The sequence below is a fragment of the Rhinatrema bivittatum genome, chromosome 7, assembly GCF_901001135.1.
Source record: "Rhinatrema bivittatum chromosome 7, aRhiBiv1.1, whole genome shotgun sequence".
NCBI classification, from domain to species: domain Eukaryota; kingdom Metazoa; phylum Chordata; class Amphibia; order Gymnophiona; family Rhinatrematidae; genus Rhinatrema; species Rhinatrema bivittatum.
In genome coordinates this window covers 232,172,121-232,190,693 of record NC_042621.1, presented here as the reverse complement: position 1 = coordinate 232,190,693, position 18,573 = coordinate 232,172,121, and the positions used below count along the sequence as shown (strand labels likewise).

General features: G+C 42.4%; 1 protein-coding gene across 8 annotated transcripts in view; it reads left to right on the top strand.

Moving 5' to 3' along the window:
• The window catches only part of KNDC1 (kinase non-catalytic C-lobe domain containing 1), a 283,690-nt gene that overhangs the window by 20,140 nt on the left and 244,977 nt on the right, over positions 1-18,573 (top strand). For 6 of the 8 annotated variants that reach the window (XM_029609968.1, XM_029609973.1, XM_029609974.1 and 3 more), the window contains 2 exons: positions 1,182-1,380; positions 10,305-10,363. In XM_029609968.1, the coding sequence (XP_029465828.1) occupies positions 1,182-1,380; positions 10,305-10,363 (258 nt within the window). The remainder of the gene's footprint in view (positions 1-1,181; positions 1,381-10,304; positions 10,364-18,573) is intronic. The other 2 variants (XM_029609972.1, XM_029609971.1) reach the window with 1 other exon arrangement.

Below are 18,573 nucleotides of genomic sequence, written 5' to 3'. Positions count from 1 at the left end.
TGCTGGCAGGCTGCTGGCGTGCGCAACTTGCGCCTACCCAGAGGCAGGCACAAAAAGACAAGAGTCAGGGGGGTTAGAGTAGGGCTAGGGGGGAGAAAGCCTAAGGGAAGGGGTGGGAAGGTTAGGTTAGGGGAAGGGAAAGGGAAAGGAGGAAGGCAGCGCGGCTTGGCGCGCACAAGATGCACAATTGTGCACCCCCTTGCGCGTGCCGACCCCGGATTTTATAACATGCGCGCGTGCCAGGTAGCGTACGCACATGTAGGCCACACGCGCTTCTTTTAAAATCTACCCCATTACATTTAGGCACTGGAAGTAAGAAAGGAGAAAGTACAACGGTTTCTCTAACCTCCACCCCACAAAAAAGAAAGATTACTTGTTCTTTATTAATTGTAATTTTTAAAACTTCATATTAAAGTCTAGAACCTTGGGAAGTTTCTGGAGATATACAATCTGACACATAGAAGGCAATTTTTAAAAGGACTTTTACATATAAATTAGAGCTTTACCAGACGAAAGAGCCCTTTGGAATATTGTGTGACTGATAGGGGTGTAAAATTGTGTATATACATTCTTCCATGTACATGTAAGAGAGGTGTTCCAGGGGTTGGAGTCTGGGCAGGATTGGGAGTTATGTGCATACTTTTGATTTTAAAAGGTATGGATTTGTAATTCTCTTAGCAAACCTACATGTGCATGTAACTTATTGCAGGCTAATTTATGTGCAGTTTTGCAGATACCTCTATAGAGGGTAATTTTCAAAGCCATTTCCATGGGTAAAACCATGCTTGACTCTTGCAAAACTGCCCCCCATATGTAGGTAAATTTGTATGAGTATGGTTTGTATGCATGTAAGTTTGCCCAGATGGGGCAGAGTTGGGGAGGGGTTGCACTTATTCACACACAGCTGGATTTTCAAAAGTGTGCATATATTTTTCCCCCTAAAAATGCTATGCACACAAATTAGCAGGTATAATTGTATGCAAGTAGTTTTGGTAGGATAATTTTCAAAGGGAATGTACACACATACTTTTCTTTTTGAAAATAGGTGTAAAGTCCACAGACAATAGAATTTAAATTTGTGCAGGCTGTTAAAAAGGAAAATTACCCTCATAGAGTATACAATATAACTATTTACCAGTAGCATAAAACAGAGAGTAACTATTAAGTGGCTGTCTTGACAGGAGAATGTGTCACTTGCTGATATTTTATCACTGAGAGAGAGCTGTCTTACTGAGCAAGATATCTGGGCAATCTGCCTAGAATGCAGCTATTCTTTGAAGAGCATCTCTCATGCTACAATCTTCCAGACGCTTTGTATTACACCGGACACTTTGGCTTTTAACACCAATGGCAACGTATGCTTCATGGAGCAACTAAGTGGTAAGTAGGCATGTTTCCCATCATTTAAAAAAAAAAAAAAAAAAAAAAAAAGATTAAATGTTTAAAGGATGTAAACACTATAAAGTTTTCATTGTTATTTCGTGTAGTAATTAATTAAATTGATAGTAATTTTGCGTATATTTTTTGGAAGACTTACTCATGGGCTTTTACTCTGTAAAATTCAAATACGTACAAAATATTATTCACAGAAGTAAGTCTTTGAGGTACAAGTACATAATTCCCCCAAAGAGTCTAGACAGCTTTTGAATGCAGTGTAAGAAAATCATGCCATATCTCTTTAGATGTTTAGCCATTTTGTGACTTGGTATTTCCACAGAAATGCATTTTGGATGAGAGAATTCTTACCTCTTTACCTTGGGAGTGAAAAGAAAAATAATGTGCTGGGAGTTTCAGTTGCTTGTGAATTCCTAAGAGTACAATTCTTATCTATTACTCACATTATATTTTGTTATTGTGGAAACAATTCAGTATCTTGGCATAAAAATAAAATGTAAGAACAGTCTGAACAAAGAACTCATTTAGCATATAAAATCCAAGTAAATATTTGCAGACTTGGCAACTGTTCTCTTTCTGCATTTAATAATCAAAATACAAACATAAGAAACAAACAGATAATTAGCTATTTTTGTTAAAAGGTAAACTTCATAAAATCCAGTATGTTATAAGTTTGACTGTTCGTGACCATATTTTATTGACTTGTGATTGAGATGAACTACATTATTGCTGAGTACATGCCTCTTAAGTAGTATTCACTTAAACCTGTTAGGAGAATCCCTAGTCATATAAGCTACATTTTCAAAGGGATGACTGTGTCCTTAGAGAAACCATGCCTGCAAATCTATAGTGATGTACCACTCATGGTTCACCACCCATGTCTTACTTGATTTAGTGTCTAGCAACTCTTGTGCTTGAGAGGCATGACTGCAGACCAGAATAAAAAAAAACATTGCTGCAACCAAGATATCCTTCTGTATACCATGTAGTCTGATTTTCACTGACCATAGAAAACGTAAGAGGCAACATTCTTTTTTCCACCACCAACACGCACAACCACTGAAGCATCAGGGAAGGCCTTCCATAGTAAAATTTTAAGGGGGGTTGCATGACACTGCCTCCTGCTTCTACAAATTAGTATCAGGTGATAGAGATAACATGAAAATAACATTTGCATAATTAAAATCCACCAGTTTCTAAAATAAAATCAACTTTTAAGTCTTATGCTGGTAACATAAACTGGTTACCACAGAATCACACTTAGATGGAGTTAAACATGAAATTGAAGCAATTATGCTGGATTATCAAAATGGAAAAAATTATTTAATTATGGTTCAGTCATCTTGATCATTTAAATTTCACAATGGATACATCTTTTTCAAGAATTAATGTATCTTTCCTTATCCCCCTGCTAGACCAGTCTTCACAATAAGGACTTCCTCCTCCACAGCTAGTATAGACAGAGAACATGCCTCCATGTTTTTTGGGGTGATGTCACTTCCCCTATAAGGGAGGCATGCTGGAGGCAGACCCCAGTAGTTCTCTGTCTTACAATAGGTGAGGGCGAGTGCTGTTCGACAGGTTTTATTTCGTTTCTCTGAAGACCCTTCCGGTTCCCGGGGCAGTCCCAAGGGCCCTTCCCCTGGTAGCCATATTTCCCGGGATCCTGATGTGTTTTGGCCTCCTCCCTGGTGAGATCCCTTGGGCCGTGCCCCAGCCCTCATAGTGGCTGGAGCGAGCGGCAGCTTTGGTAGGGGAGTTCTCCCTGTCTGTGGGGAGATGGGAACTGTAGATGCCAAGTGTCTTGCCATGACTCTCCCATCCACCGCTCGTGGCTGTCTCTCCTGCGGGTAAGAAGAGAAGAGGTGCCACTTCTCAGCCCCAGGGCAGTGGTGAACTACGAGCAATGGGAGGGGCCTGCATGGAGTCAGGAGCTGGAGGACATAGTTGAGGCCTGCGTCCATGCACATGCACTTGTGTGCTTCAGCAACCTATGCATTGGCAAAGCGCGTATTTGCATGTTCTCTTATGTGCATTTTTGACACTCATGCCCTTATGCGCATTAGTGTTACCCGCCCTTGTACACACCCTTACACGCGTTAGTGGTACAGTGTTTGTGGCAGCAAGCAGGGTAGATTAGCAGCATGCTGAGAGAGAGATGCCCAGCCTGTGGGACAACAAGAATTCCATGATGGCATGAGAATTCCTCTGCCCTCTCTACAGCTATGGTTGAGCCTGGACCCCCCTTCCCCCACTGTACCCAGTAGAACAAGGGAGCAGCTACGCATCTACTTACAGTGAGGATAGGGGACAGGAAGGAGTGAATACCCTTTAGCTAAGTGGTATTCTTGGTGATCTGGAGGCCTCAGGGCTGCCTCTGTGGATAAGTGAGCAGGTGAAGACAGAGAGGTAAGTGCCCCTGTGGGGGAGCCTTCAGGTGCTTTCTCAAATGAGTTGGTGCTATTAATGCAAGCTTGCCTGGTGCAAGACAACCAGACCTCAGAAGGAAGCCAGAGCAGCACCCACAAGTCCTGGTCAAACCTCAAGGACTTAGGATCACAGAATGAGTTGCCCCGAAGCCAAACCCAGATTCCTCAGTGGAACAGGTGTTGTCCTTTGATGAGGAGGATGATACAGCAGGAGTGCAGTGCACCATTTTTACAGAGAGGAATTTATAGCCTTATTTACAAAGGCCTCGGTGGCCCTCAATATGACAGACTCTCTAAGAAAGATCATTTAGAGGTAGATCCCATTCTCCAGAATATACTTTCCCCTGCACCCTGACCTGTAAAAAGTAGTAATGGCAGAAGGGAAACCCCTCAGAGACCATTAGAAGGGTCCAAGATCTGAGGAAAGGTTTACCCGCTATCACAAGAGAGGAAGTTTTTCTCTCCTTAGATGCCCCAAAATGAGTGCCATGGTGCTAGCCATCACCTGCATGACCACTGTTCCAGTGGAAGGGGGTTGGCACGGAAGGCTCAATTGGATAGGAAAATATAGTAAAGCAGATCTCCATAATGATGCAGGATGCTACAAGCTTCTATGGGTGGAGGCCACATATCCTGCTGGGTTTACCAGATGCTGGATATGGAAGCCAAGGCCCAAACTGAATCAGGGGTAACCCGCTACAGTCTCCTTAGGATGTCTTTCTATGCCTCAGCCTTGGAAGAGGCAGTGAAAAGATTACTAGGGCTTCAGATCTGGGCTGCATATGAAGTCTTAAAGTCCCACTGGGGTAAATTTCCTTCAGAGGGGGACTGCTGTCAGGAGAGGAACCGGATAGGCTAGAAACTAGCTCAGAAGGGCTCCCAGAAGACAGGCTCTAGGAACCGGAGGCACCAGCACCTCAGGGACTACCGAAGACACAAGATCAGGACCGCTGTCTGCTAGCGGGCAAAGAGATCTGAACAGCTATGCGGCCAAGTAGTGACCTTCCAGCAGTAGCAGGCTCTTGTTTCCCACCTCAGTGATGGTCAGGGGTCCAGCCAAGACCAGTAAAGTTAGGAGATTGCCTGTAGGGATTCTACTCAAAGCAGACTCATATCACTTTGGACTGAGGGGTATGGGAAGCGGTCCGATTAGGATACACCCCTGAACTAGCCAAGGCAGTACCCCAGAGGTTACGGTTTCCCTGTGCTCCTCATCAGGGAAGGAGTAGCAATAGAAATAACCTGTTCAAGTTGCAAAAATTATAAGCAGTATCTCCAGTATCAGCCCAAGAGGTGGGCATGGGAACATATTCTTCTCACTTGGTAGTACTCAAGAAGGATGGATTCTTTTGTTCAGGTCTAGATCTTAAGGCAATAAGTGCCTCAGGGTTCTGCATTCCACAGGGAGACTCTGCGTTCATATGACAGCAGGGAGAAAGGGGGAGTCCCCTATTCCTTACTCTTAGTCAAAACATACTTCCATGTCCAGGTAAGGGAATCTCACTAAAAAAAATCAAGTGGTGTTTTATGTCATTTCAATATACAGGACAAGTAGATCCAGTATCAAGCCTTCCCCTTTCTGTCATTGCAAATGTACCAAGACCCTTTACCAAGGTGTTGGTGGCAGCAGTAACCCTGAGAAAGCAAGAGTGTTTGATCCATCCTTTCTTAGATGCTTGGCTCTTTCCGGACAAGGCCACCCAGGAAGACACTCAGGCCACTGCTACTATGGAACACTTGATGGAGCAGCTAGACTGGGTAATGGTTTATGCAAAGAGCATTCTCATGCCCTCTTGGGCCTGGGAGTCTCAAGGAGTGATATTTGATACAGAGCTTGGGTGGGCATACTTCACCCAAAAGAGGGGAAATGGGTTAGTTTCCCATTTGATAAGCTTCCAAGCCCATTCCACCCACAAGGCCTGGATCTATTTACATTTGCTAGACGTTATGGTTCCATGGCTCAGGGCATATAGGCACATTTGGTAGGAAGTTGTGCTGACAAGATGGCCATTAACTTGGTAGCCCATGATTGGTAGCTGCCCCTATGAATGCTAGTAAGGAGCAGCCTGAATTGATTGACACATTCACCCAAGCTAGCAAAGGAGCAAACTTAACTGCCCCAGAATGGGTCATCAGGACCATAGTCACCAGCAGTATAGGTTGGGGAATCTGGCCGGAAGACAAACTGCTGTATGTCTTTCCCCCATGGTCTCTGTTGGGCAGAATAATTTTCACAATTTAAGGCCACAGGGAGATGGTGCTCCTGGTGGCACCGGATTGGCCCAGAAGACCATGGTATGCAGATTTGCAAAGATTCCCAGTAGAGACCCCCCTTCGTCTTCCACTGCACAAGAATATGTTGCAGCAGGGGCCTGTCCTTCATGAAGATCCGATTTGGTTTTGTCTTATAGTATGGCCCTTGAGAGGGCTTGCTTGTTGAAGCATGGATCTTCTTCTGCGGTGATTGCCATCTTGCAATGAGCTCAAAGCCACTTCCTTAGACTGTGTTTGGGTTTGGTGAGTTTTTAAGCTTGGTGTAAGGATCGAGGTGTTCTCCCTCATTCAGTTAAGATCCCGCTCATTTTGGAAGTTTTGCAGGATGGGCTAAATAAAGGGTTGGCCCTTAATTCCTTGAAGGTACAGGTTGCAGCTCTTGCCTGTTTCAGGGGCCAGGTGAATGGTGAATCCTTATCATATCATCCTGATGTGGCCTGTTTCTTGAAGTGAGTGAAACATCTTTGTTCTCCCTTATGGTTACCAGTTCCCTCGTGGAGTCTTAACCTGGTTTTGGATTTCTTGATGGGCCCTACGTTTCAACCACTATGTAGCCTTTCCTTGCAGTTATTGACCTTGAAAACAGTGTTTCTAGTGGTGATATGCTCTGTGTATCAAATTTCCGAGCTGCAGGCCTTGTTTTGCCAGGAGTCGATCCTTCAGGTCACTCCAGCTGTGATACAGTGGCATACTGATCCCTCTTTCTTGCCTAAAGTGGTCTCGGATTTTCACCTGAATCAGTCCATTTCCTTGCCGTCCTCGGGTAAGGAAAGAGATGTGGAAGAGTATCACCTGTTGTGTCCCTTGGATGTCAAGAGACATATAATGCAATATCTGGAGGTTTCTAAAATTTCCAAAAGACAGATTGTTTGTTTGTCTTTCATGGTGGAGGAAAGCAGGGCGAACCAGCTTCGTGAGCTACAGTAGCTCGCTGGATTAAAAAGGTAGTTATGGCTGCATATGTGGATGTTGAAAAGCCATTGCCTACTCAGGTTAGGGATCATTCCACTAGGGCTCAGGTAGTGACATGGGCGTTTAGATTATTTGTCGAACTGCAACGTGGTCCTCCTTATATACTTTTTTCCAGGTACTATTGTCTGGATGTGCATGCCTGGGAGGACACAGTCTTTGCATGTGTGGTGTTGACTGGACTGTGGGCAGCCTCCCCCCCCCCCCCCCCTATTTGGGAGTAGCTTGGGAACATCCCATTGGTCCTGAGTCCATCTATCTACATGCTAGGAAAGGAGAAATTACTACTTACCTGATAATTTTGTTTTCCTTATTGTAGACAGATGAACTCAGTTTCCCACCCTTGGCTGTTGAATGATTGTATTAGTGGTCTTCCTGTGGGGTTACATGTTCCAGGGATTACTCGTATGTATTCATACAGTCCCTAGTTTGGGCTACATACATTCATTACCTGAGTTCAGTGTTTCCTATTGATTGAGAACAGTAATGGTTGACTGTTTTTAATTGTTATTTGATGGTATTTCCACAGTTGCTTTTGAAGAGAATACTGGCAGGCTGATGTCACTGCAGGAGTATATATACTGTGATGTCAGTTTGCTCTGTCTCCATCTGCTGGCAGAGGTGCATAACCTACTGGTCGTGAGTCCATCTGTCTATACTAAGGAAATCAAAATTATCAGGTAAGTAGTAATTTCTCCTTATAGAGTACTGCATATTTCTGCCTTGAAAGTATGCATATATGTTTCAGTAGTGGCATATATTTGTAATGCAGAAAAACTCATAATTTCTCTAGTGTACATGTAATAATCCAGAAATAAACACAGAGGTAAGATTTAATCCAGAAATAAATGCAGAAGCAAGTATTTTATAAGTATGTGTGTACACCACTTCTGAAAATACTTGCAAGTGTACTTGTAATCGTCAATTCACCCAGACCTTCACAAGTCCACCTAAACTGTCCAGCACTTCATCCTGATTCCCACCATTCACCCAACCCTTCTGCCCAAAATATACAGACAAAAGGCATGCAATTTCAATTGTGTGCGTCAAGTCATGAGGTGTAAATGTGTATAGACAATTTTGGTAGCATTTGTGCATATACTACCTACAAAATAGTAACTTGTGTGCATATTTCTGAACACCTCCATGGAATGCTCCTAAATTGTCACTTTTTTCCTGTGAATATTCACAACACAAGTAAGCACATTCACAACACAACAAGTATGCACATACTCTTGAAGTTTATAAAATAGCATATGTACATGCTAATTTTACATGTGAAAGTCCTGTGTAACTCTTGAAATTTATCTCCATTTTGTGCATAAATCATATATTCTGTGCATAAAGCATGTTTTATGTGCAGAGAATATGCTTTGGACAGATTGTGTTTTGTACCCATAAATTTTGTTTTATGTGAGGAAGACATTTGTACATACAAAATATGTTTCTTGCATTAATCATATTTTATGTGCACTAAGCATATCTTCTGTGTACATTTTCAGGTTAGTATGTTTTTTTTAAACTCCCACTGAATTAGCATATCAATAGCCAACTGCAACGAGAGTTAACTCAATTTGTACCATGAAAATAAAGAAAATGTGAGCTAAAGTTTTGCTCAAATTTTTTGCTCATTTCCTAATATTGGGTCCTCTATAGGGATGTGTATTCGTTTGCGATGAATTAGGAAATAGAGACGATATTTCCTATTTCGTCGCGTTTCGGGGGGGTGCCGAAACGATAAGGAAACCCATGAAATTTCATGTGGTTTTCTTATTGTTTTTTGGGGGGGGGGGGCGAGAAAGGCACATTAAAAAAAACCAAACAAAAACTCCAAACCCACCCCAACTCTTCAAATTTAATTAATTGCAAACCCCCCCCACCCTCCCGACCCCCCCCAAAACTTGCCAAAATTCCCTGGTGGTCCAGCGGGGTCCTGGCAACGATCTCCCCTCTTGGGCCGTCGGTTGCCACTAATCAAAATGTCGCCGATGGCTTTTTGCCCTTACCATGTGACAGGGGCTGTCGGTGCCATTGATCGGCCCCTGTCACATGGTAGGAGCGATGGATGGCCCGCACCATTTTTAAAGATGGCGCTGGCCGTCCATTGCTCCTACCATGTGACATGGACCAGCCAATGGCACCGATAGCCTGTCACATGGTAAGGGCAAAAGGCCATTGGCGACATTTTGATTAGTGGCTGCCAGGACCCCGCTGGACCACCAGGGAATTTTGGCAAGTTTTGGGGGGGTCGGGAGGGTGGGGGGGGGTTGCAATTAAATTTGAAGGGTTCGGGTGGGTTTGGGGTTATTTTTTCCACAACCCCGGTTCTAATTAATGAAATTGGAAGGGTCGGGGTGGGTTTCGGATATCGTTTCGGGGGCAGCTGAAATAAAATCGGCCTGAACTGCAGGAAAACAAAATTTCCCATGGTCGGCCGATAACGAAGGCCGAACCAAAAGGTTCGGCTGAATCACATTTCTAGTCCTCTATATGTTAGCATTATGTGCTCACAGTCTGTAAATGTCCAATAGAGGCACTTCAACTTGACTAAGTTGAATTGGTCCTTATGGAGAGAAAACACTAGATCTTCCAAAGCGATGTACAACAAAGTTTAAAGCAAAACACATTTTTACAGACTTAATAAGAATTTGGACTCTGAAGCAATAATAAAGGCAAAAAGAATTCATCTCTCTCGTGATGTTCCTCTTTATTTTATAAGAAATTGACTGCAAAAGTTGTGTTGCCTCCAAATGTGTTATGCACGCATGCTTACCTTATGTACATTTAAAAAATCTGTTTGCGTAAAGACCTTGTTAAATATATTAATTGCAAGTCTATCAAACCTGTTATTAATTCATCCCATGATACTTTTGTATTCCCATCTGTGTGCAATTAATGATTAATATTATACCAGGAATCCTAATTTAATAGACTACTTTTCTTTTGTGTGTAACATAGGAACATAGAGCCTCTGGGAATATAAGGTCCAAACAAGTCTTTTCTTGCTAGGCCTATTAGATAAGGCTGAATGTAATACATTATTTTTTGTGCAGTCAGGTCCATTTTCAGATAATGAGCTAATTAAAAATTTAGCAATTATAAAATTTGATGAATAGCAAATTATTTACAAGTCTGTGATCACCAGTGTCTCTGGGCTATAATTTCCTATTATTAAAATACATATAAACAGAAGAAAATGATTGATGCATTTAATTTGAATGATATTTTTCTGTATAGATGATCCTGAAGGTGCTTTTGTACCTCCTGAGTTTGATATAACTGGTAACACCTATGAGGTGAGTAATATTAATTCCTTGGTTATTGATTTAATGACTTTTATTATACTTAATAATAAATTAATCATAGTTTTTAAAAATGTATTTATTTTTATATTCCACAACTTCCATCATTGCGTCCAGTGCGGATTACACAAAATACATCCATAATAATTTCACAAACAGATTAAATACAACACCTTTTAAACAAAATGAAATGAAAAATAAAATACTATTGAAACACCTTCTTAAATTAGTAAGTCTTTACCATCATATGAAACAATTTCAGATCTCTCTGAGATCTTATTTCAATGGGAAATTGTTCCATAAACAAGGGCCAATTGAAAAGCTAATTTTTGGGAAGACTATAAACCATATAACTTAACGATTGGTACACATAATAAATGTGAACCAGCCGACCTCAAATCTTGGGCTGGAACATACCAGTTTAAATAGAATGCCAAAACTGATTCCTCCACCCTATAGGCAACTAGTGTAAGGAGAGAAGAACTGGTGAAATATGATCAAAATATCCAACCCCACGTACTATCCTAGCAGTGGTATATTGTACCAACTGCAAAGCTTATTCAGCAAACCAACTAAGAGACTTCCACAGTAATTCAAATTTCCCAAAATTAAGGCCTGCAAAACAGTCCTGAACAGTTCAGATTTCAGAAAATAAATTAAGGGCCTTAGCATTTTCAATTTATAAAAAGAATGCTTAACACGATACTGTACATGAGATTTAACCTCAGTGTGCAAAACCAATATACTTATTTGACCAGTATTTTGATTCTTTTTGCTAACCCAAATAATTTTTTTTTAATATTCAACAATCCTTTACTATTCAACCAATCTTTAATACTGTCTACACATTTTTTAAACAGCAAAAAGTATAATGAGCCATCACTATCACTGTCAGAAGGGAATATACAAATCAGCATAAATATAATAATGGACTCCAAGGGAATTAATCATCTCACCCAAAGGAGCCATATACCAATTAAACAGATAATGCAGATCCCTGCGGTACCCCACTAAGATTACTCTCTATGCAGATTGCTTTTGGCCTCTAGAAATCTGTTGCTTTCTTCCACCTAAAAATAACTTAAACAACTGCAATGCAGCACCACCAAACTTTATCAACTGAAAAATTAATATTTGATGATTTACAGTATCAAATGAAGATGCAATATCCAGATGAACCAGCAGTCCACATCATCTTTTATCCAATCTTTTGGTACAACATATCAGTCAAAGACAATAAATGATATTCTATATTATGAGCCTTACAAAAGCCAAACTGGTTGTTAACCAAAAGTTCATTCTCCTCAATGAAATCTTCAGGTTGCATCAAAATCACGTGTCCATATGGTGCACCGGGTAGGGCGCGCACATGGAAAGTGCGCATGTACTTTTACAAAATCTACCCCTAAATGTAATGGGGCGGATTTTAAAAGGCCCGCGCGCGCCGGCGCGCCTAAAGCCCCGGGGCTTTCGAAAAGGGGAGGGAGGGGGCGTGCCGCGGCATTTCGGGGGCGGGCCCGGGTGCGTGGCATCGGCCCGGGGGCGTGGTTGAGGCCTCCGGACCAGCCCCCGGGACCGGAGGACGGAGCGGGGCTGCCAGCCGACGCGCGCAAAGTTACGCCTGCTTTCAGCAGGTGTAACTTTGCCGACAAAGGTAAGGGGGGGGGGTTTAGATAGGGCCGGGGGAGGTGGGTTAGGTAGGGGAAGGGAGGGGAAGGTGGGGGGAGGGCGAAGGAAAGTTCCCTCCGAGGGCGCTCCGAAATCGGAGCGGCCTCGGAGGGAACAGGCAGCTCGCGCTGGGCTCGGCACGCGCAGGTTGCACAAATGTGCACCCCCTTGCGCGCGCCGACCCCGGATTTTATAAGAAATGCGCGGCTACGCGCGTATCTTATAAAATCCAGCGTACTTTTGTTCACGCCTGGTGCGCGAACAAAAGTACGCGCTCGCGTATTTTTTAAAAATCTGCCCCAATATGTCTGAAATTTCATTTTTTAGTTCTTTCTGAACCCTGAGGTGTATACCATCTGGTCCAGGTGATTTACTACTCTTCAGTTTGTTGGTCTGGCCCGCCACATCTTCCAGGTTCACTGTGATTTGGTTCAGTTCATCTGAATTGTTATCCTTGAAAACTGTCTCCGGATCGGGTATCTCTTCAACATCCTCATCAGCAAACACCAAAGCAAAGAATTTGTTTAGTTCTTCCATGATGACCTTATCTTCTCTAAGTGCCCCTTTAACCCCGCGATCTTCTAACGGTCCAACTGACTCCCTCACAGGCTTTCTGCTTCGGAGTATTTTTTAAAGTTTTTATTAAGAGTTTTTGCCTTTATGATCAACTTCTTTTCAAATTCTCTCTTAGCCTGTCTTATCTTACATTTACCTTGCCATGCTTTTGCTTTTGCTTTATCCTACTTACTTCGGATGGATTCTTCTTCCAATTTTTGAAGGAAGATCTTTTGGCTAAAATAGCCTCTTTTACCTCACTTTTTTGCCATGCCGGCAATTGTTTGATCTTCCTTCCACATTTTCTTAATTTGTGAAATACATCTGGACTGCACTTCTATGATGGTATTTGTGTCCACACCTGTTGCACCCTCTTAACCTTTGTAGCTGCACCTTTCAGTTTTTGGTTTGTTTGTTTTTTTTAACTATTTTTCTCATTTTATCCAGGTTTTCCTTTTCAAAGTTTAGTGCTAGAGCTATTGATTTTCAATTGACCTCCGAGTGGCTAAAAATTAAGCACAGGGTGTAAAAAGCACCAACTTCTATCTGCATAAAGAGGGAGCCAAATTGTAAGGACCATCAAAATTCAAGGCCTTGTGTATCAGAAGCAAACCTTGAACTCAATCCTATATTTAACAGGAAGCCAAAGAAGATTTTGAAATAGGGGGGTAACATGCTCCCATTGTTGCCCCCATCACAAGTCTGGCTGCATAATTTTGCAACACCTGCACCATTTTGAAGGGAAAAGCATGAAGACCAATCAAAAGAGAATTACAATAATCTACTGTAGACAGAACAAAAGCCTGGACAACAGCCCAAAAGCATTTATTTCCATAATATGCTTTAAATGCTTTAGCAACCAAAGTTTAAAAAAAAAACCAGTTTTTAAAACAGTGCAAATATGTTCTTTAAAAGTCAATATGCTGTCAGAAATAACACTTAAGATATGGAGAGTCTCTTTGTATTGAATTGTTGTTCCCATAATAGAAAGTGAACTAATATTTTGTTTAGCCAGATAGGGTCACGTTGAAAGCAAATTGCTTCTGTTTTCTGCCAATTCAAAATAAGATGACTTTCACTTATCCAATCATTTATTACTTGAACATTTTCAGAGATATTACATAAAACTGCACTGAAATCCCCTTTCACTGGGAAGAGTAACTGCAAATCATAGGCATACATTCTAAAGTTGATACCATGCAAATTCAAAAGGGAACACAATGGGCCAGATTTTAAAAACCTTATGCTCGCCAGGCCTATTTTCAAAGGCCCGGCCACGCACGTAAAGCCCCAGGATGCATGTAATTCCGGGGGCCTTGGGAAAGGGGCAGAGCAGTCTGGGGTGGGGCAGGGCATGGCTAGAGGCCCCAAGCACAGCGGCCATTTGCTGCTGTGCCGGGGGGATAGCGTGCCGGTGCGCGCAACCTGCGCCTGCTCTAAGCTGGCATAACAAGTAAGTTAAGGCTTTGGGGGGGGGGGGGCGGGGGTTGGTTAGGATAGGACTAGGGGAAGGGGTAGGAAGGTTTGAATAGGGGGTAGGGAAGTTCCCTCCCAGGCCACTCCTAAATTGGAGTGGACTGGGAGGGAACTGGGGAAGGCCGCGGGCATTGGCATGTGCAGGTTGCACAAATGTGCACCCCCTTGCGCACACCAACCCCCGATTTTATAACATGTGCGCACCGGCTCGCACATATTATAAAATCACGTGTCCCGCTGTGCGTGTGCACGCTAGTTTTGAAAATCTACCCCAGTGTCTTTAAATAAATATGAAAAGTGCTGTAGCAAGCACAGAACCTTGAAGAGCCCCCAGAAGAAACTTCAAACCAGTCCGATTGATCTGATCGTCAGCAATACAAATCTTTTGTTTTCTAGCATCTAAATATGACCTAAACCAGGATAGGACAGCTATATCAAGTCCAAATGATTTTAACCTTTTCAATAGAATGGAGTGAGAAACCGTATCAAATCCTGATGATATGTTAAGAAAAAGTATAATAAGCATTCCACCCTTGTCCATTTCTAAAAGCAAGTCATCTACAACTGAGCAGAGAAGAGTCTCCTTACTATGCCTGTCTGAATCTACATTGATGTGGGTGTAAAATCTGATTATTTGATAAAAAATCAGAGAACTGAGAGTAGACCATCTTTTCTAATATTTAACCAAGAGTCATTAAATTCGAGATTGGTCGATTACTTGCATTTTATGTATCTCAGTGTTTTCACTTAATCATTATCTGCTCATTATATCATGTTTTTATTTGTCAAATAGAATGTGGCTTTGTTTTTTATTTGACTGTTTGAAATATATTTTTAAACTATAGCAAGAACCAAATAACCGCTGTACTGTTCCCAAAATACAGTGTCCCAATATACCAAAAAAACAATGTACCATAATAAAATTTTTTAATAGATTTTTTTAATTCTATGGACCATAATATCAGCATTAACTATGGTATTTACACCTCAATTTCATAAATTTTATATCCAAGTTTTACAAAAACATATATACAGTAAGTGGTGTAAACAAGAAAGGAAGATGCCTCATTATGAAGTGAGAGAAATATTAAGACAGGTCCCTACTAGAGATTGTGGTCTACTTAAGATTTATATGGAGGTTATCATCCTCTTATTCTACATGTACTTTTGTACATCGCTTTGAGCATGTGCATAAGAGATTTATTAAATCTTTAATAAAGATAAATAAATATGTCATACTACTCAAGAAGATTTATACGGAGGTCATTGTCCTCTTTATCCGATATAAATATCTATCATGGTGCTTTTATGAGGTCATATGTGTGCTTTTGTGTATTATACATTAGATGGTAAAATGAAGATGTATATTTTTTTATTTCTATGAATTTTCTCTACCAGCTTCCACCTTTGCCTGACACTGCAGTGTTTTGGCATCAAATGCCTGTGTCAGGGGGAACGGAACGTTTTTAAATCTAAAATAAGAATATATATGTCACTTTCACTCCATACTGTCTTATGGCACTTCTGATTACGTAGGATAAATAGCTTAAATTTAATAAGAACTAGATGGCTATCTTCTTCCCATCAGCATCATATCACATCTAACATCTTTATTACATAACACTTAACTAATCTCCATAGCCTATCACAAAGAGATTATATGCTTTAACTAAAGTATTCTTATAGCATTATTAGTTATATAAATAATAAGTAGATTATCTAGCTTCAAAAGCAATTTACTGGGAGTTGATGACCTCCTTCTCAAAGAATCATCATAGCAGGTCTGAGCATACTCTTGCATAACAACACGTCTTAAATAATCTCCTTGACCAATCATAGTAGGAATATCTTTCAACCAATCAAAACTCTCTTCTAACATCCCTCAGAAACTTTTTTCAATAAGAAAACCTTCCCACTCCACTTCTTTTTCAGTCCATGGGGTATAACTGTGTTCCACCTAAAAAATAAAGGCTTGTTCCTTTCGCAGAAGGTACTTTGAAAAATTGCCTCCCCTTTCCCTTTGGGATAATTGTGATAATGCAGAAAATTTTAAATTGTCCATTTTTATGGCTTTTCTCAATGCAATGAGCCACCAGTGAGACTTCAACTTTCCCTCGTCTAATGCAAATTAATGTTCGAATTTTAAAAGCCCTGCACATGTAAAATTCGGGAGTTACGCATGTGGCCGAGCCCTGTGCGCATTATTGAAAAGGCCCGGCCACGCATGTAACCTTCAATATGTGCAGAAGTGCTGGGCCAGCTAAAAGGGGCTGGCTGGGAGTTGTGATCTGGGCGGGGAGGGCCAGGACAGCACCATTAGATGCTGTCCTGGGGAAGTACGCGCCGGCATCTGGCCAGCCCGCGGAACTTACTTCATCTATTTAGATGAAGTTTTTGTCATCTATTTAGATGAAGTAAGTTATGAAATAAAGGAAAAAAAGGTAGGGAAAGGGGCTTTAGGGGTTGCAGAGGAGAGGGGGAAAGGGAGGCAGAGTAGGAAGGGGTATAGGGAAGCTCCCTCCGAGGCCATCTGCCTGCACGTGGACATAAAAATCCATCACGCATGTGCGCGCAGGAACCATATTTTATAACATGCGCACGCCGACCTGCGCATGTTATAAAATTGGCACACCCATGTGTGCCAATTTTATAACATGCGCACGCCGACCTGCGCATGTTATAAAATTGGCACACCCATGTGTGCGTGCCAGGAACCACGCACATATGTACACGTGCGTGGACGTTTTAAAATTGACCCTTATGTGTTCTTGTATCTGAACCTTCAATGTCCGGGAAGTCTTCCCTTTGTAGAGTAATACTCATGGGCACCAAATTACATATACCACTCCCACTGATATACATGAAGTGTGGGTGCATAGTTGGAAAGGCCTTCATCCTGGAAATAAAAGTGTATCTCCTTCAAGTGATTTAAGGCAAATGTTGCATGGTCCACATGGGAAAAGGCCTTTCAGCCTGATCTCATGTCATTGGCATTTCCACTTATGATAAGAGTACATTAAACTATATTTCAAATTCCTAGCAGTAGTAAGAACAAATATAGGAAAATATAGGAAAACTCTGAATTTTAAAACCAAAAACCACAGCGCGCATACACTATGGGCTGGATTTTAAAAGCCCTGCGCACGTAAATCCGGCTGGATTTACACGCGCCGGCGCGCGCAAGTCCCGGGGCTTTGTAAAAGGGGCGGGGGAGGGGCCGTGTCCGGGGTCAGGGGGCGGTTCGGGGTGGACCAGGGGCATGGCGCCGGCCCAGGGGCATGGTCGAGGACTCCGGACCAGCCCCCGGGTTGGGTGATGGCGCGCCAGCAGCCCGCTGGCGCGCGCAGGTTTACACCTGCTTTCGGCAGGCGTAAATCTGCCAACAAAGGTAGGGGGGGTTTAGATAGGGCCAGGGGGGTGGGTTAGGGAGGGGAAGGTGCAGGGGGGTAGAAAGCAAGTTCCCTCCGAGGCCGCTCCGATTTCACAAATGTGCACCCCCTTGCGCGCGCTGACCCCGGATTTTATAAGATACGCGCGGCTACACGCGTATCTTATAAAATCCAGCGTACTTTTGTTCGCACCTGGTGCACGAACAAAAGTATGCGCTCGCGTAAATTTATAAAATCTACCTGAAGATATCCGTATAACTTTACTGCTGCTGTAGATGAGGAGCAAGTCTGTAGATTTCAAGTTACAGGGCTTATAGAACAGGGTGAGGGGTGCGTGCCAACTCGGGACATGTAGGATGAAGAACTAGAGAGGGCTGAAAGACCTCGCTATTAACTGGACAATCTGGTGGACTAATTGCAAAACTGGGAATGTGGCTTGCATAAGCATTATTTTGAAATTTGCTGACATTCATGTGTAAAAGCCGACAAGGTCTTTTGGAAGAGACACACATGCTAGCTGTGCTCAAGTAACCTCTTAAAATTAGGAGCAAATTTATGCGGTGTTGGTGCATTTTAAAACATATGCACGCAAGTGTGCACACAATTAAAAATTCCAGCGTATCCTGCTCGCGCACCAATATACGCATGTATGGACGCATGTGTGCTTGTTTTAAAATCAACCTCTGTGTGTAGTGTGCATGCTACAGGCTGATACAGTAAAGTACGACCGCGGTTACCCTGCTTCTAACCCGCTTTCTACTCACAATTTGGCCGCGTTAGTCCAACCCGTGACTCACTATCCCTTTTAACCCATCCTTACCGCTTCTTTAAATCAACGGGAAACCCTTTCCGCCCACTGCATGTATATGAGATGTAAACAATCGGATTAGCTATTCCCTCCCATACAGTAACTTGCGCCCCGATTATCGCTTTTTTAACCTGCAGTTTTGCCGCATGTTTAACCTGCTAATTTACCGCCTACTCTTACCCCTGCGTTAGTGTGGAGCATCAGGTCAGAGAGACGAAATTTCACGGGCAAATGACCCACTCACCCCCTGGGACAAGAGCCAGGATCGGGCAAACTTTCCCCCAGCCCCTGCTCACCTGCCCTGGTCG